Source organism: Triticum aestivum, chromosome 3D (genome assembly GCF_018294505.1).
Source record: "Triticum aestivum cultivar Chinese Spring chromosome 3D, IWGSC CS RefSeq v2.1, whole genome shotgun sequence".
NCBI classification, from domain to species: domain Eukaryota; kingdom Viridiplantae; phylum Streptophyta; class Magnoliopsida; order Poales; family Poaceae; genus Triticum; species Triticum aestivum.
In genome coordinates, this window is record NC_057802.1 from 498,633,112 (window position 1) to 498,652,629 (window position 19,518).

At 44.1% G+C, this 19,518-nt stretch overlaps 1 protein-coding gene and 2 non-coding genes across 6 annotated transcripts; 1 reads left to right on the forward strand and 2 right to left on the reverse strand.

The window, feature by feature from the left end:
* Positions 1–278: 278 nt before the first annotated feature.
* TRNAK-CUU (transfer RNA lysine (anticodon CUU)) lies at positions 279–351 on the reverse strand. Its single transcript has one exon. It is a non-coding gene; the product is annotated as a tRNA-Lys (tRNA).
* A 7,176-nt stretch (positions 352–7,527) lies between these two features.
* Positions 7,528–9,135, reverse strand: LOC123075074 (transcription initiation factor TFIID subunit 9). Of its 4 annotated transcripts, none has more exons than XR_006436093.1 (3): positions 8,257–8,939; positions 8,098–8,147; positions 7,528–7,982 (listed from the first exon to the last, which is right to left on the reverse strand). XR_006436093.1 is itself a non-coding variant. In XM_044497756.1 (2 exons), exon 1 carries the CDS (start codon positions 9,110–9,112, stop codon positions 8,792–8,794), a length of 321 nt encoding a protein of 106 aa, XP_044353691.1. In that variant the 5' UTR covers positions 9,113–9,135; the 3' UTR covers positions 7,528–7,982; positions 8,098–8,791. The 4 variants fall into 4 exon arrangements, 2 of the variants coding, with proteins under 2 accessions (XP_044353691.1, XP_044353692.1); XR_006436094.1 differs by having other exon boundaries at positions 7,528–7,987; XM_044497756.1 differs by having other exon boundaries at positions 8,098–9,135.
* Positions 9,136–9,213: 78 nt separating this feature from the next.
* Positions 9,214–9,295, forward strand: TRNAS-GCU (transfer RNA serine (anticodon GCU)). The gene has a single exon. It is a non-coding gene; the product is annotated as a tRNA-Ser (tRNA).
* The last annotated feature ends 10,223 nt before the right edge of the window (positions 9,296–19,518 follow it).

A 19,518-nucleotide genomic window follows, 5' to 3' on the forward strand; every position in this document is an offset into this window, starting at 1 on the left:
TTGTGCATTACTCATATACACTGCACTTAGAATTTTTATAGTCATGATTTGGCAAATTTTGATAGATCTCAAGGGCAAACTGTTGTGTGGCTTGGGTCAGGTTTCGGAACGTAATTGTATTCCCTGATTGAGTAATACAAGAAGTATTTCGAAAAAAAGAAACTATTCCAACACAGCCTGAGCAAAGAGTAGGTTCCTGCGTACAAATTACAAGCTGATTCATCATAACATTGCACATGGAAATCGATTCCTAGGGAGTGGGAAAAAAAATAAGAGGTCGCCCACCGTGGGGCTCGAACCCACGACCACAAGGTTAAGAGCCTTGCGCTCTACCAACTGAGCTAGACGGGCTGTGCTGTTTGGATTTTGATTTCACAATAACTGATCCATGGTCTACGCACAGAAGGTATCAGTACGTCCTACTAGCCCTAGCATTAACAGCAAACGCTGATATAAAAAGACAAAAATAGTGAACTACAGATTTATCTCTATATTGATTCAAAAAAATTGATTTATTTCTATATTGTACAGTTAGTAGGGGTGTTCATGTATTGTTAGGTCGTCAATTTAACCAACCAAATATGTGCCACATGCCACCAAAAGCATAATAGGAACACAGTCGCAATAGAAACACCGATTTAGCATTCAGAAACAACGACGGGACAACTCAAGTTCGACAAGATATACAAAATCAAAAAGTCAGAAATTAATTAACCAGAGGTGCACGGCTACTACTTACACTACTTGCAAGGCTGCTCCCTTTCCTCAACAATCAGCATTTTTTCATGGTGGAATAGGAGGGCGCTAGCCAGAAAGGGCGGTCCCAGCAAGCTGCACAGGCATCAGTTAGTTAGCCCATGCTCAACTGATCAATTGTCACTAGAGGGCGTTTTGCAGCCGCGGCAGCCACCGCGTTCAGTTGGAAAGAAACCCTCTGGCTCTGGCTCTGAGGCTGATGTTGCTCGCTGCCTCTCTGATCCTGCGAATAGTTTGAACTGGGATTGGCAGGGATTGCGTCGGCTCTCTCGTTGTCATCTTCTGCTTCTTCAGTCTGAGTTGGTGGCTTCAGTGCGGGTAGGAGCTGGTAGTTTTCACTTAACAAAGTGTCCTGCTCAGGTGGAAGAGGAATCGAGCCAGGTGGAGCGATAGACTTGGGCAGCCGGATCTTGTTCCGGCTGCGTGCCAACTCAAGTAGAACCTGTGACATCAGCAAAATTACTTTGTCAACCACCTATGCATACAGAGTACTTTGTGTCAGCTAGAGTTTCCAGGGATCTGATAAAACATAAAACAAGCACTTGAATTCAAAGCATAGCCACAAGAGTTGTTCATAGCCTTTATCTACGCAAGATCTTGTTTAGTAGCACTTACCAGCTAACCCAAAAGTGAGTAAACTTGTGAGTGACCCTCAATCTCTAATATCCGTTTACTGCCTAATATGATTCATCAACATTTTAGGTATTATCTTCAGATGCCAGCCTCATACACATTGAGAATCATACCCTGTTCATTTCATGTTTCTATATAAGACCAGCCATGCATTCCAAAACATTATTTTCTACTACGCTTAGCCTGTTCCTGAAGATTTGGAGAGGTGGGAGTGGGGGGAACCAGTGTACCAATGAATTGGTAGGTAACCGTATTACAGAGTGTTATGTGGGGAATTCCATATCGGAGGAGTAAACCCAGAGGCTACAGCAGACACACCTGAGTTGGAATAGGCTAAGAGTTCAATTAATCTTTTGTTCCCTAAGTTAGGAATCGTTTCAACAGAACCTGCAGCAGTCACATTCTGCAGCACTTTAAGTCTGTATCCATCCAAGACACTGGTCTTGAGTCACCTATATAAAGGTCCCGTAGCTGCAGTGACTGATGCAAGTTATCAATAAAGAAATCTCCCCCTAATCTCTATTCGCCACTACCCCGTTACCTTTCTGATCTGTGATGGCTACAGTGCCTCCTAGTCGATACCTTATCAGCCCTCTATGTGATTATTTGACTTGACCCATCCATGAAGAGTGTCCTGGTACAAAGCAGCATCTCTGCACTAACAGAAGAGGGTATTTATTTCTTGCTCGGTTCTCAAAGGTTAAATTGTGTATATGGAACTACTAGTTGCACATGATTCCTAAGATTTTAGACCCTTCAGCTGATAAGCATTCAACTTTCCAAACAAGAAATGGGCTCAGTTGAACATTCCTAACAAGATATGGTGTCATGGACTGAACTGAAGTCAATGTTCTGCCCCAACTGGTGTCTCCTTGCATCATGTGTGCAGATATGGAAGGTTTTCCTTGATGGAGGTTAGAAAGGGCTCTTTTGCTCTACTTCTTTTTCTTTTTTACTTTGAGAAGGGGTTCTATTCTGCTACCTTCACTTCTGACTTTTCCCACCTATTGGTATTGAACTTACATGAGCAATGCTATTCATACATACAGGTTCGACAAAAAGTTTTACGTACCAGTTCATTGTAGTGACGGTTGCTAAGATCGTGGGAGCAGTAACAATCCAAAATAATTAAATAAACCAGTACGCATGGATTTCATAAGATTTTTACGTAAGAATAGGATTTTCCTTACATCGAGAAGGTATTCGTTTCTGCTACTAGCTGCACACTGGGATTTAAATCTCGGCACTCCCTGATTACCCCACCAAACTGGCAAAAGTTCTGTCAGTTCCAACTTCCTAAAGGATAAAGGAGTCATCTTGGTCCTAGTGGTAGAGTGGTACTGGTAATGTACTACTCCCTCCGTAAAGAAATATAAGAGCGTACAGATCACTAAAGTAGTGATCTAAACGCTCTTATATTTGTTTACAGAGGGAGTAATTGAGATGAATCTGGGTTCGAATCCCAAGTTCCCTCCTATTTTTTTCATTATAATTTCAGTATAACACTGTCTGATATGTTGGTCCCTCGGACACCTACGAGTGTAGAAAAAACGACATTTCATGAGCTCAAGGACTAAAAACCACAATCTCTCTGTTGCGTTGCGGATGGTGGCTTCTAAACACCATGTCTGAATCTTTGATTGATGTGTTCTTATTGTGGAACGCATTTAATCGAGAAGTTGAGCCTTATTTAAAATTCAAATTTTCCCCAAAAAATATCTCTCAGCTAAGAACCAGAAATTAACTGAAGTCTCAACAGCACACATCATTTTTCGTACTCTTAGCCGTTGAGATTTCAGCCAAGAACCAGATATTTTTCGTGCTCCAATTGGAGGGAGTAGATTGTTTCCTCTGCGACACATCACATCCTCTACAGTGCTTATCCCCAATTGGAGTCCACAACATTACTCCCTCCGAATCTGATAGGTTCACAGGAAAGCCGGTCCTGGATCTAGAGTTTAAAGTGGCACCTAGCCCTAGTCATTCACCAATTGAATGAAGCTACGGAACCTAGTAATTTGTCCGAATCTAACGAAGATATACTCTAGGGTTTTTACTGAGATTGGGAAAGAAGTCCACATCACCCCCTGTGGTTTCAGAAACCGACTAACCCACCCCCCAACTCTAAAACCAGTTAACTAATCCCCTGAGATATCTAATACCAGCCAAGGCACCCCCTAATCCCAATTAGAGTGGTATCTGCCGGTGGTTTTGCTTACGTGGCTCTACAGGATGGCCACGTCGGCTTGGTATTGTGGCGCAGAAGACTTAACTGCTCCTCCGGTTTGTTTGGGCCTCGTCTCCCATATTTCCTTTCGACGAGACGGCGGCGGGGCAAGACGTGATGATCGCCGCTTGAAGGTAGCGGCGCGACGACTCCAGGATTCCAGGTTAGACGCTAAGCTCTTCCATGCCCAGCACACACGTACTTCTCTGCGTGGACTATGCATTGAAACTTGCACACCTGCAAGGCTGCAACGACCCTTTCTGAATTTAGATGTCAGACGCCAACTAGATAGTCCTCGATCAGTTTGGTGATTAGTACTAACGACCCTTTGCTGGATTTAACAGTCGATAACCCAGGTTGATGCCTGTCTGCATGTACTTTAGAAGTAATCAACATTTGCAAAATGCCCTGTGTATTCCAGGATGCATGCATACCTTTAGCATGAGCGGGACGGGAGCATTTTAAATTTTGGAATAGACTAGACTCATATAAACTTTGTTACGTACATTTTAGAAATTTGTAAGTATTGAGAAGCAATAATAATTTGTGCTGCTGCACTCATTTTAACAGGACGGTTTTATGCTTGACTGTACATTAATTTAGAGGTTGACTATTGAAACAGTTCATATCCGGAGGGCTTATATATGTGTGATTTGTCACGGGTTTGATTGCATAGGGATTCAATCTTATATATGTGCAGAGCGCTTATATATGTGTTTTATTTGTTGTTATTTCGCAGGTATGAAACCACTCGGTTATCTATCTGTCCGGCAGGCAGAACAGGGAGAGAGACAACGAGAGGAACAATGTTCAGAGAGAAGATAAATTCAGAGGAATGTAGAGGAGATGCATGAGGTAGCTGAAGATGCACATGTATTTCATCGGCCCCAGAAGTTGCCAGTTTCTAGGAAGGTTGTGAAGGGAAGTAGGTCCATAACAGGAAAATCAAAGGTGGCTGAAGGAAAAAGAAACAAAGGGGTGGAGATGAATCCACAAGCAGTGATAGTGATTATGAGGTTGATTTAGAAGAAGAAAATAGTTCTGCTGATGATGAAGAAGCAATTGAATTCAGAAAATATGCAAGGGACCTCAAGAACAAGGTCAGGAACAAAATGCTTGGAGAAGAGGATGACAAAGCAGTTGATGTGCTAGAGGATTTCCTTGTCCCAGAGGATTGCAAGCTTGATGATGGTGATGGTGATACACACCTTATTTTGACAGCGTAGATGATTTATCTTATGATGAAGCAAGTGATGGGGATGACATGCCTAAGAGGAAGAAGACGGAGCACATAGTTTATGATAGCACTTCTGAAATTCCTTTATTCTCTGTTGGTATGGCCTTCCATGACAGTAGGGAGTTCAAGAATGCATTGGTCAAGTATGGACTGAAAACATATCACCCCTTGTTATTTCCAAAAGATGAGAAAAAGAGAGTAAGTGCAAAATGCAGTTGGCCTGGCTGTCCTTGGAGTATTTATGGGTCCATTACTAGCAGGTCTGATTGGTTGCTAGTATGGAGGTACAATAATGAGCACACATGCATTCCAAGAAGGGACAACAAGCTGGTCACATGTGGTGTCATTGCAAAGAAGTATTTTAGGCAAATCAGGGACAATCCATCATGGAAGGCAGAGCATATTCAACAAGCTGTTCTTCAGGATCTAGTAGCTGATGTGTCCATCTCCAAATGCAAACGAGCAAAGAAACTTGTTATGGAGAAGATAATTGATCTATCTGATGGTGAGTATGCTCGGGTTTATGATTATCAGCTTGAGTTGCTTAGAAGCAACCCCGGTAGCACTATCGCAGTGACATTAAATCCAGAAATTCTTAACATCAATGTGTTTGAAAGAATGTATATGTGTTTAGATGGTTGCAAGAAAGGATTTCTTGCAGGATGTAGAAGAGTGGTGGGGCTAGATGGATGTTTTTTGAAGGGTGCATTCAAGGGGCAGTTGCTTTGTGCAATTGGCAGATATGCGAATAACCAGATGTATCCAATAGCTTGGGCAATAGTAGAGGTTGAGAGTTATGAGTCCTGGTACTGGTTCATTGGGTTTCTTCAAAAAGATCTCCAGATAAATAACAATGGTGAAGGATGGGTTTTCATCTCTGATCAACAGAAAGTGAGCTAAATTTTTGTTACTCATATTTTTGTTATTACATATATGATACAGAATTAATTCTCTTACTCTCCTATTGTCCTTATGGATGTGAGATTATTTGCTTATGTCAATTTTTTCTTTCCTTATGTAGGGTCTCATCAGGGCAGTCAAATGAGATTGTGCCCCTAGCAGAGCATAGGATGTGTGCAAGACATTTATGCTAATTGGAGAAAAGAACACAGGGACAAGGTCTTTCAGAAAATGTTCTGGGCATGTGCGAAGTCATCAGATAGAAGCCAATTCAATTACAACAGGGCTAAGCTTGCACAAAACACAGTAGAAGGTGTGAGGGACATGATGAAAACCGCGCCAGAGCATTGGTGTAGGGCCTACTTTAGGATTGGCTCTTTCTGTGGCTCAGTTGAGAACAACATGTGTGTTAATAATGCCATCATGAGATCAAGGTTCTACCCTGTAGTAACGGCAATGGAAATCATTAGAAAGAAGGTCACTGTGAGGATCCAACAAAACAGAGCAAAGTCTCAGAAGTGGCATGGAACCATTTATCCAAATATTTTTAAGAAATTGAAGGTCAACATTGAGAGATCCGCTAGGTGTCAAGTGTTGTGGAATGGAAAGGATGGGTTTGAAGTACAGGAAGGTGAGCACAGGAGATACACGGTAAATCTAGAAAACTGTACATGTTCATGTAGATATTGGCGGCTTTCTGTCTTGCCTTGTTGTCATGCAGTGAGTGCAATCTACACCTTCTCGAGAGATTTAGATCTCTACATTTCACCTTGCTACTCAATAGCTGAGTACGACAGAATTTATGATCATGTTCTTCAGCCTGTGAATGGACCAGAAGATTGGCTAATTTATGAAAAACCTAGACCTCTTCCACCTAAGAAAAGAACTCAGAAAGGTAGGCCCCAGACAAAGAGAAGGCAGGAAGAAGGAGAGAAACCTAGGGACCCATCAAAAATGTCACGTGCAGGCACTCAGGTCACATGTTCAAGTTGTGGAACCCAGGGGCACAACAAAAGAAAATGTACTAACAACAATACTGCTGGCAATAAAGAGCATGCAAACTTCACAAGAGCAGCTACAAGGAGAAAGGATAAACAAGCAAGAACAGAGGTGGCCCCTTTCTCTCTCCTTTTACTTGCATTTTCTTCCTAACATGTGCAAATGTGCTCACATTTATTTTTTTCAATACAACAAACTCATGTCCCATCAACACAAGAAAGTTCAGCTCCTGGTCCATCATGCATCAAAGCAAGCTCCATCTAAGCCATCAAATAGGAAGAAGAAGGTCTCAACTTCACAAAATAGTCCTTCCACTGCACCTTTCTATGGGAGAGCAAAGAATAGATCTCAGCCAATGCCAAACCAATCAGGATTCCAATGGTGGTTATGTGACAATAATTGAACTGCTAGTTACCTAGTTACATTCAAATAAATATGAACTTTTGGTACATGATTCACTATTATGCATGCTCTGGTTCATGCTATATTATGTAAAACTGGTACTGGTAGCACTTGTTCCCTGTTATGTGACACATGTACTGTTTTGCGATGTGGGCATGACTTGTTCTTATGTGATTTCACTGCTGTGTTTAGAAAAATGCATTCTTCCGAAGTAAAGCTGAAACAGGACAAATAATTGTAGTCATGTCTTGTTTATTAATTCTGCTATTGCCAATTTGCAATAATGATGGAAAATGTAAATAAGATGTTGCCAATTTGCAACCATGATAGTTACAACAACAGAGTACTTCCAATTCACAAAAGCTTTCATTCATGTCACAAGAAAATATTGCATTCATATTACATATATTGATGCATATGCAACAGTCTGTACACTCAGAAGTACATTCCCTAAATAAAATGCTTCATCTGAATTCTCTTTTCTCAACTAAACTGGGACAACAACACCAGCAAGAGAAGATAACACTTTTTACAAGTACTGATTCTCAATCTCAACTTCACTGAATTCTCTCTTCTAAGAGCATTAGTACATGCCTCTACAAAGAGTATAATATACACCATTTGGGCCCCTTGGATGATTCTGTGTCTAGTTTTCCTGCAATTATGGATGCTTTGAGCAGGTTTCAGTTTCAGGCTCTGCCAATCAAGGTCTATTTGGATCATCTAGGAGAACAACTTGGTGAAATTGTTAACCTTCTTGCCCTCTCCAACTGCAACGTGTGACCTGCGTCTCTGATGATCTCTAGTCTGGATTCCTTGCCTAGATGCCTGCACTAACCAACAAAAAACACAACCACCGTTATTCTCTTTTCCTTTTGAAGAAAGGCTATGTTGTTAGTATCATACATGATTCATGTAAGCTAAATTACCACTCGCATTTTACCTTTATAGTTTGTAGCCAAAATCGATGGGGAACACCTAGTCCTTGTCTCCCTTGTAATACAGAGAACAAATTGAACCAACGACGCATTCTACTTGTAAAAAAATCCCAACGAAAGCAGAACAGGGCATTGCCTTCAAAAAAGCTTAAAATTCAATATACCTGCATCTGTACTGTCCCAATTAATACTCACGATGTACATCGAACAAGAACTCCAAGATGAGATTGCGCTGCTCCATTGATCCATGGCGAGGGTGGTCCTTGTTCAGGGAGCTTCCAGGTCATGGGAGAATGAGGGATCGGGGGAGGAGAGGGGCGGCCATGGCGGCGAACAGGGGAGGAGAGGAACCAGAGAACAAAAAGACGACTAGTTTCAGCGGGCGGCCATGGCGACAAACAAGGCAAGAGGAAGAGATGAACTATCAGATTGGGGATTGGGGATTGGATGAATTAGGAACAGCCGCCGGCCCGTGCTGATATCTCCTGCGCCACAGTACCAAGCCGACGTGGCCACCCTGTAGAGCCACGTAAGCAAAACCACCGGCAGATACCACTCTAATTGGGATTAGGGGGTGCCTTGGCTGGTATTAGATATCTCAGGGGATTAGTTAACTGGTTTCAGAGTTAGGGGGGTGGGTTAGTCGGTTTCTAAAACCACAGGGGGTGATGTGGACTTCTTTCCTGAGATTGGTCGTGCTCATACCTCGCGGGGCGGCGGCTGGGAGAAGGAGAAGTTGACCTTGGCCTGGATGGCGAGGCGAACGTCGTCGGCGTCGAGCTGGGGCTTGGCCGCGTGGTCGGCGTAGACCTGGGCGTCGCCGAGCACGTCCCGGACGTAGCGGTAGGCCAGGTCCAGGAACTGGTGCACTACGCGCGGCTCGTACTCGCCCTCGCCGAGCCCCATCGACCGGAGGAGCTCCCGCACCGCGCGCGCGTCGCGAGGCTCGTCCGGGCCGGAGGCTCCTCCCGCCGCCGCCGCCGCGGACGGAAGCGATGGCCGCACGCCGCCGCTGTCCATGGTCTGATTGCTGTGTCCTGGCTGGTGGGGGTTTCGGGGAACGAATCAGGGTTACATGTTGTGCCTTTTAAAAGATGGAAAGTTGTATTGCTGCCATCGAAGACGCTTTGGCCGAGTGGTTAAGGCGTGTGCCTGCTAAGTACATGGGGTTTCCCTGCGAGAGTTCGAATCTCTCAGGCGTCGATTTATTTTTTAGTTTTTTTCTCTGTCTTAGTTATTTCATCCTACTCCATTTTTCTCTCTGTTTTATTTCTCTCTATTTATTTTCCATGAAAGTTTTTTTCCTGAAATAGATATTCGCTTTTCTCACCAACTAGTTAGTATGCACGTGCAATGCACGTCTTCTTAGAATTCGATATTCGGATTGATTTTTTTTATGCATTTGTAGATTTTTTTGCATGGTATCCACCAAACTAATAGTCAGAGAATCGTAACTTGAGTAATCTTTATGAATAAAAATATTATGTTTTGATATATTTGTATGAGGAAAAAAATCATGTGTTAGTACTATAAGATAATGACTTAATAAATTTGAAAATAAATGATCATGTTTTGTCCAAGTTGACCATACAAACGACTCATGTTTGACACGATACCCAAAACACGACTCATGTTTGAGACAATCAATCATGTCCATCCATAATACCAGATTCAGTGGCTAAGAGTTACACAAAAGAATCTCTTAACAGGAAGCTCCCCATCACAATGTCTCAGGCTAAAGAAATCGTCTCGTTGCCTCCATAGCCATACCTCACGCCGACATTTTTTCACTCGTACAACCTGTCTGCTTTACAATGTTTAGAAGTGGTATGTCAGAGTTGCTGAAAACTAATTTTTATGTCAACAATATGGCACTTTTATGGTAGCACTCTTCAGAACAAGAGGAAAGAGACTGAAACTTCTCGATCTACTCTATGGTGTGTAATGTGAGCTCACTCCTCAGACTGAGCATTCAAAAGCTTTCAACAGTATTGAATATGTAGCAGAAAGGGTACTAAAAATATCAAGCATCTACGGTTTATACAATTCATTGCATTGGAGCAAAATTTCAGTGGTGTATGGTAGAGCAAGGGGGAAAACACAACATCAAGCTTGCTGCCCATATTGACATTGCCCTCTTCAAAAATTGGTGACTTATGTATCGACATCTTGGATATGTCTGCAGACATGAAGAAAATATTTAGTATGAAAGCATCATGTCTTCTCAATGATGCATTACTTAAAAACAATGTTGTTGGAAGCAGACCGTACCTGAAGGTCTAGATAAATGCTTACATGATGCAATTTATATTCCCCATGTCATGGATACAATCTTGATAACTCAAAAAAAATATTATAGGTAGACCAGAATTGCAAAATGAGGTGATCCAAAAACTGGATCTTTCACTGGCTGAGGGCAATCACTATTAGTACAAAATCAATATGGAAATATTCAATTGTTGTGAAAGAACTATAATACTTGTTGTTGCATCAGTACAATCAAGAGTGCTCAGAATTCCAAAAGGAGTTGATTTACCGTGGCTTGACTGTGACAAACTGGTGCGTCGTGGGTGAGGATCCTATGGGTGTGCAGTGCAGTAAGGCGGCGGGAGAGAAGCGAAGCAGGGGCAGTGCAACAAGAGTTCCAGGAGATCTGTAGTAGGAGATTTATGGTTACCATGATTCTAGACTACATTTATTTTAAAAAAAGTTGAACTGGGCGCAATTTGTTTTGTGGTTAATCCACTGCCCCTGAATGCTTTGGCAAATTATGAAGACAAGAAACAGGTATAATAGTAAGCATATAGTACCCAAACAGGTTGTAAAAGGAAAAACATAGTTGTATCATTTCATAGAATATTTTCGAAGAAGTTACATCCGAATATGTTACCCTTTTGCAATCTTTGCTAAATACAGATCATAAATGTCGGTACATGGTCAAATATGTACAAGGTCAATTATATAGATGCAATGGTACATTATATAGATATACAACAGTAGGAGAAGAGTCACTAATCATTGCATTCTAATGATTGTGTTGAGCGTCTACACTGAAATATAAGAAGCTCGTTCAAAGTAAACACTCAGTATGTACAAAAAATACAACAAAGGGAGAGTGAGATGATATACCTGATAAAAGTTCAAATAATCTACTCCCGACAAAGCTCCTTTACTTGATAAAGGTGGTAGTAGCTGTTGGGGAACGTAGCATGCAATTTCAAAAAAAAATCCTACGATCACGCAAGATCTATCTAGGAGATGCATAGCAACGAGAGGGGGAGAGTATGTCCACGTACCCTCATAGACCGAAAGCGGAAGCGTTAGTTTAACGCGGTTGATGTAGTCGAACGTCTTCGCGATCAACTGATCAACTACCGAATGTACGACACCTCCGAGTTTAGCACACGTTCAGCTCGATGACATCCCTCGAACTCTTAATCCAGCAAAGTGTCGAGGGAGAGTTTCGTCAGCACGATCGCGTGGTGACGGTGATGGTGATGTGATCCGCGCAGGGTTTCGCCTAAGCACTACGACAATATGACCGGAGGAGTAAATGGTGGAGGGGGGCACCGCACACGGCTAAGAAACAATTGATGTGCTTTGGGGTGCCCCCTGCCCCCGTATATAAAGGAGGGAGAGGGAGAGGGCCGACCTAGGCGCGCCCCCAAGGGGGTGGAGTCCTACTAGGACTCTAAGTCCTATTCGGCCTCTCCCTTGCTTCTTCCGGAGGGGGAAAGGGGGAAGAAGAGGGAGAGGGAGAAGGAAAGGGGGGCCGCGCCCCCTCCCCTTGTCCAATTCGGACTCCCTATGGGGGGGCTGTGCCACCCCCTTGTGGGCTACCCTCTCTCTCCCCTATGGCCCATGTGGCCCATTACTTTCCCCGGGGGGTTCCGGTAACCCCTCGGTACTCCGATAAATACCCGAAACACTCCGAAACCATTCCGGTGTCAGAATACTATCGTCCAATATATCAATCTTTACCTCTTGACCATTTCGATACTCCTCGTCATGTCCGTGATCTCATTCGGGACTTCGAACAACATTCGGTCACCAAATCACATAACTCATATAATACAAAACGTGATCGAACGTTAAGCGTGCGGACCCTACAGGTTCGAGAACTATGTAGACATGACCGAGACACCTCTCCGGTCAATAACCAACAGCGGAACCTGGATGCTCATATTGGTTCCTACATATTCTACGAAGATCTTTATCGGTCAAACCGTAATGACAACATACGTCATTCCCTTCGTCATCGGTATGTTACTTCCCCAAGATTCGATCATCGGTATCTTCATACCTAGTTCAATCTCGTTACCGGCAAGTCTCTTTACTCGTTCCATAATGCATCATCCCGCAACTAACTCATTAGTCACATTGCTTGCAAGGCTTATCATGATGTGCATTACCGAGAGGGCCCAGAGATACCTCTCCGATACTCGGAGTGACAAATCCTAATCTTGATCTATGCCAACCCAACAAACACCTTCGGAGACACCTGTAGAGCATCTTTATAATCACCCAGTTACATTGTGACGTTTGATAGCACACAAGGTGTTCCTCTGGTATTCCGGAGTTGCATAATCTCATAGTCAAAGGAATATGTATAAGTCATGAAGAAAGCAAATAAAACTTAACAATCATTATGCTAAGCTAACGGATGGGTCTTGTCCATCACATCATTCTCCTAATGATGTGATCCCGTTCATCAAATGACAACACATGTCTATGGTCATGAAACTTAACCATCTTTGATCAACGAGCTAGTCAAGTAGAGGCATACTAGGGACACTTTGTTTTGTCTATGTATTCACACATGTATCAAGTTTCCGGTTAATACAATTTTAGCATGCATAATAAAAATTTATCTTGATATAAGGAAATATAAATAACTACTTTATTATTACCTCTAGGGCATATTTCCTTCAATTGCTCGAGAAGAAGTAATCGTTATTGATAAAGACTATTGTTTCTTTGGGTAAGGTTGTATATATTTTGTTCTGATGGGTAAACCAACACAGTCGTATTAGTTGCACGATCCATAATGCTCTTTTGAACAATTATGATCCTAATGTTTCTGCGAATGACAAACTCAAATTTTGCAAATTGATGGATAGGGGGGAGTAGAAATAGTGACTACCTTAACTGAGCAAGTATTACAGAAAGGTTATATAGTTGTCATATGTTCATTTAGCTATGTAGATTCTTGACCTTGCATTGCAGTGACCAAATATTTTTCTGACGTAGTTTAATGCAGCCCCAATAGGAGAATGGAAGATAAAACATTGTTTTATTCATTGTCAGTAGAAGTGTTCAATACTATGTGACAGATTAGTGCACGTACAATTCCTGCAACTCCCCTTAAGGGCATGTACAATAGAGAATTGATGAATTCAGGAAGAAAATACACGAGTTAATGGTGAGTAAGCTAAAGGATTTTTTTAAACCAAAATTTGCATCTGTTTTAAAGAACAACGGTTATCTATGAATCAATAACTGCTTCTGATTAATTGAAACCATTTCCCCATTTTAAATTACTATTTGTGATAAATGAACAAGGAAACCCTTTTCTATTGCGTACAAAGGGAAGTACAAAATCAAGATTTAACTATTAACATGCTAAGGAATGAACAAGGAAGTTCTATATATGGGTATTAAGTACTCAAAGTATAGATGAACAGCAGATGAACATGAACTTGGGTTTCACAGTTTCCATTACAACAACACATATTATATCAAGTTGTATGAGATTTGGTTATGATGTTTTCCGTACAGAACATACTCCATCTCCATGGATCAATAGTCCAGAAAATGGCCAATGTGCATAAACCGTAACTAAAACCTGAAGTTGTACTTAAGCACTTTTAGCATAGCACCTGAAACAAAATTTACCCCCACAATGCTACTCCGAATTGCACTCGAACTGAATGAGATTACCAGTTATTGTGGGGGTAAATTTTGTTTCAGGTGCAATTCATTACCTAGGTGTTGGTACAACTACTCCATTACCTAGGTGTTGGTACAACTACTCCATTACCTAGGTGTTGGCACCTGAATTGCACTCGAACCGTCATCTCTGTCTTATTTCACCCTACTCCATTTTTCTCTCTGTATTATTTCTCTCTATTTATTTTCCACGAAAGGTTTTTTTTCAGAAATGGATATTCGCTGTCACTACAAAAAAAAGACACATCCATGACATTTTGGGCTGAATGAATTTTTTTCTGTCATACTTATGACACTTCTATGACGATAATTGTGACAAAACCCGGTATCATCATAGATGTGGTGGGGTCCTACTTCTATGACAAAAAATCATGACAGAAAATGAGCTTTTCATCCTGGGCGGGCCGGAGACGTAGCTGCATGACATTCTTTGGGCCGTCCATGACGGAAAAAACCGTGGTAGAAGAGAGGGTGAGGAAAATATCGGGGAGTTCCCGGTTACGGTGGCTGGCCGGGGGCCGAGCGATGCGCGTTTCTCTCGTACGTACACGCATGTGTGCGAGGTGTTGGGCTCTAACTGAACCCGAGCGAGGCGTTGGGCTCTAACTGTACCCGAGCGATTGCACTGCAGGCTACGCGTTACTGAACCCGAACGATCGATCGATGGCTGTTAACTGAACCCGATCGAGCGATTCCGTCGCTACTGCTGCTAACTGAAGCCGATCGATGCTGCCTCTGGATGAACAATGAGCGTTGTTGGGGGGGTTTGGATGAACAGTTCCCGGTGGGGGTTGGATGAACAGGAACCCATGGTAGTAGAGGCCGTTGCCGCTGGATGAACAATACCCCGATCGATCGAGCCGGTGGATGAACAGGACCCCGTGGAGGGCTGGATGAACAGGACCCCGTGGAGGGCTGGTTGAACAGTAGCCGGTGGAGGGCTGGTTGAACAGTAGCCGGTGGAGGGCTGGATGAACAGTAGCCCGTGGAGGGGTGGTTGAACAGGACCCCCGTGGAGAGGGCTGGTTGAGCAGTAGCCGGTGGAGGAGCGCGCGGTGGAGGCTGGATGAACAGGAGCCCGTGGATGAACAGCCGCAGGTGAAGGCTGGAGGAGGTCGACGGTGGATGAACAGTAGCCCGTGGAGGGAGTCGACGGTGGAGATGAACAGTATCCCGTGGAGTCCCATTTTGCGGTACGCCATACCCCTCCTGATGAACATGACCCCTATTTCGACCGTAGCGCTCCAACACAAGTCCGTTTCCTCCGTTTTGTGGTACGCCAGACCCCTCCCGATCAACACGGCCCCGTTTTGACCGTAGGAGGTCCGTTTCCTCCATTTTGGGGTACGCCAGACCCCTTCCGATGAACAGGATTCCGTTTCCACCGTGGCCTGTCAAACACAAGGCCGTTTTCTCCGTTCTGCGGTATGCCAGGCCTCATTTCCATCGCCTATTCCGTCCAAGCCGGTTGACTACCGATGAACCGCACACGTTCCGTTGTCTCCCGGTGAACACGACGCATTCCGTTGCCTCCCCATGAACACGATGACGACGCAGTTTCTCCGTTCCGACCCAGGCACAGCCATGTACATGAGCCTTGGTCGTACGTATGCGCGAGTAGGCGTTCGAGACCCCGCCCGTATGTACGTACGTGGCCGTATTTTCTTTCTTGTACTCTGGCAGCTGTACGTACGTGTACATGCTACGTGCGCGCCTCTACTATGACACGTGTGCGCCTCTACATCGACCAGTATGTACGTACACGTTCACAACCAGAATGACAAAGCTACGTACGCTTCGACCAGGTGGGTCCAACTGTCAGGCACTTCCTTGCGTACGAAGATGTAGTTGGTGGGTCCTAGCAGTCAGGGGGGCGAATCATTTTTTTGCCCGTAATATGGACGCACTTTCTTGCATGCGAAGATGTAGTTGGTGGGTCCCAGCAGTCAGGGGGAAACATTTTTTTTCGCAAAATACGATGGCCCGTCCGGTGGGTCCCTGCTGTCAGGTGGAGAAATAATTATTTTGCGCGTAATAAGGAGGCACTTCCTTGCTGCGGTCGTGGACCCATCTGTCAGCCTCTCCACGTACAGTACTCTTCCAATGGAAGTCGTTCGTTGACCACATTGACCACGCCGCGCCGAGAGCACCAGGGCGGTGGACGACGGCGAGGCCTAGGAAGGGGACTACGCGGAGCCGTGGAAGACACGGCAGTGGATGCCCACGCGGAAGGGAGTACGTGGGTTGATTGCTTTGGCTGCGATGTGAGGCTGCCGTCGCCGGAGAATAATAGGGGGTGTAGGTGAGTATAGAGGGATAGCATGGCCAGCGGTGACAGCACAGCCGGACAGGGAGGCAGGAGCAGGCGGCACGGCCGACGCTTGTTTGGACGGCTGGAGCAAGAAGACCAGAGGTTGAAGAAGCACTACCACCGTTGGATGGATATCGTACGGTCACTGGAGCTAGAATCGTTCATATTGACTAAGTTGACAAACCCTCCGTCCCCGTCAACTTAGTAGGCCCACAAGTCAGCCTCCCACTATGGAGGGTCCCAGCTAGGAGGGGGTATTCATTTTTTTGTGCGTAATAAGGAGGCACTTCCTTGCGTGCGAAGATATAGCTGGTGGGTGTGACCTGTGAGTGGGGGGACGTTTTTTTCATGAAATGCAGAGGCCCTTCCGGTGGGTCCCAGCTGTCAGGTGGAGAAATCATTATTTTGCGCGTAATAAGGAGACATTTCCTTGCGTGCGGCTGTGGACCCAGCTATCAGCCTCTCCACGCACAGTCTACTTTCGATGGATGTCGTTCGTTGACCACGTTGACTACTCCGCGCCGAGCGCATCCAAGGTGGTGGACAACGGCGAGGCCCCTGACAACAACAAGCCGGAGATGGGAAGACGCGGGAGTAGAGTCGCAGGCGGAGAGGTGTACGAGGGTTAACTGGTTCTGGTGCGGTGTGGTTCGGCAGTCGGTGGAGAAGAACAGGAGGTGTGGAGGGATGGCCTGGCCAACGGTGGGGTAGTGCTTCATAGCGAAGCGTGCTAAGCAGAGCTGCTAGCAGCAGGAGGCGGGAGCAGGTGGTCCCGGCGGCGCTGGAGGAAGAAGACAAAAGATTGAAGATGGATGCAGGTCGTTGGATGTAAATCCAACGGCTAACGATGTCAGAATCATTTGTTGACTAAGTTGACAACGACTTGCGTTGGCTTCGACCTCTTGGCCCACATTTCAGCCACAAAAATGTGGCACGTATTCAACCCATTTTTTCAGAATTTATAGTCAATTTGATCTCTTTTTTTAGAATTATAGTCCATTTGCTGGGTTGGATGAACAAATAATGTAGCGTCCATGCGGCCTATTTATTTTTCTCCTAAAAAATTACAGGCCATTTGCACTAGAAATATATGATTTTGCTGGGCTGATTCTAATTATAATGTTGGGTTGGGCGCAGCAATGTTATCAAAAAATAAACAGGGGCAGAGCATTTTGTTATAAATATATTTAAATAAGTGATTTATTATTACATTGGTCCTTAAATCTTACCAAGCTTTTGTACACAATCACAAAGATTTTCGTTGCCAAAAAAATCCAGTATTTTATTGTTAAGAAATTATTTTTATAAGTTAATAAGATGTGGGATATTGTTTTCTTACATATGTAAGTATCTGTTAAATATATGATGACAATAACAATAATATATAATAACATACAAAATAATTTAAATATATATAATATAGTTAGAAGGGAAACAAAAGTTGGACCAGGTGTTCTATGCTTATATAGAAAAATAGAACATACCTCTGCGTTTTCTTCAAAAAAATACATAATTTGGGCTGCTGATGTTTCAAGAAAAATAAAACCTCGGATGGGAGGTCCATAGGCTGGTCGATACATGACGGCCCTCAAAAAAATACAAACCGACATGTCGTGGGCTGCGCATGTTAAAAAAGAAATCCTAGACGGGGCAGCCCAGAACCCAACGGATACTTGCTGCCCCAGTGATAATAAATGATACTACCTGCCAGCTCCAAAGCTTCGTTGTGAATTTATCTCCTACGTTGAAGCACCTAAAAAAATTGTAACTATGTTGACAAACCCGTGGGCCCCAACGTCAGTATAGCATTAGGAGGAAGTTTTTTTCTATGAGGCACTTGCTTGCGTACGGTCATAGACCTGTTGGGTCCCGACTGTCCGCCTCTCCATGTATAGTCCTCTCCGGATTCCTCTCGTTTGTTCAGCATGTTCACAACAACAGGCAGCGGCGCCGCGGCGAGCGCACAAAGGCGCAGGAGGTGATCGAACCACCCAAGGCAGTGCCTTATTTGTAACAAAAGTACTGAACTAGCCCAGTGGCCAAGTGACACTACCTGACAGCTGTTCCGCCCGGGTTTGATTCCACCTGATGCAGGGAAAATATCTCCAAATTTTTGCCTCTGCCATTATTGACATGTGGGTCCCCATTGTCATCTACGCACACCACGTCCAACACTTGCCAAAACTTCGTCCCTCGTTTTCTCTGTTTTTCGCACACTCGACATTGTGTGGGCATTTTGAAAATAGCATATCTTTTTGACTGTGCATCATATGAAGATGTGCTATGCATGAATGTTGATCAGCATGATGTTAACTGGCTGGTAGTTCCATTTTCGACCATGAATAAAACTTCCAACATGATGTTAACCCTGTTTGAAAAGGCCATGTTAATATAAATGCTCTGCCTCTGAAAGTTGCAGTTTCTTATCTGAAACTGAAACTTGTAGTATCTTCTCTGAGAATCACATTGTCTGCACTTTTATACTCCTATGAAACTACATTTTTTTAAGTGCTAAAAATAGATCTATAGAATTCATAAAATACTTCATATGCTCAATACTGCAAATCTGAAATTCAAAAGACATTCATATCTGAAAGTACTCTCAAAATACACAACACAAAACACAATTCACAACCTGCAAATACTGACAACCCTAAGCTCCTCCTGACAATTCACAACCTGCCCGACTATTGGGCTGGGGGGCATTCCCCTCCTATTCCTCGGCGGCAGACAGCCGCCCCGTGAGACGATGTGAACGGCGAGGGAGAGGATGGCGGGGAAGCATCATCAGGCCAACTGTTTTTCTCCTCTTGCAGCTGGGTTCGGTCGATGAAGACTCCACCGGCTCGCTCTGGCACGACACCCTCACAAACGGCACCCTGTAGATGCTCGATCCTTCAATCTCTGGTGGATGCTCCATATAGGATCGATAATCCCACCACCGATCCCTCACGATCGGATTCGGTGAATCTGTTTGCTCCATGGCCCAGAGGAGCAGCTCTATGTACTCCCGTGCGACTCCCTTCGGGAGTATCATCACCTTTTCGCTCTGTTGCAGATATTTGGCCATGGATGTCGTCGTCGTCGCTAGTTGGTCCTTGTTGTCAAACCAAGACTGTATCTCCAACATCCTAGCTAGCTTCACAGGGTCGCCGTCTACGATCCT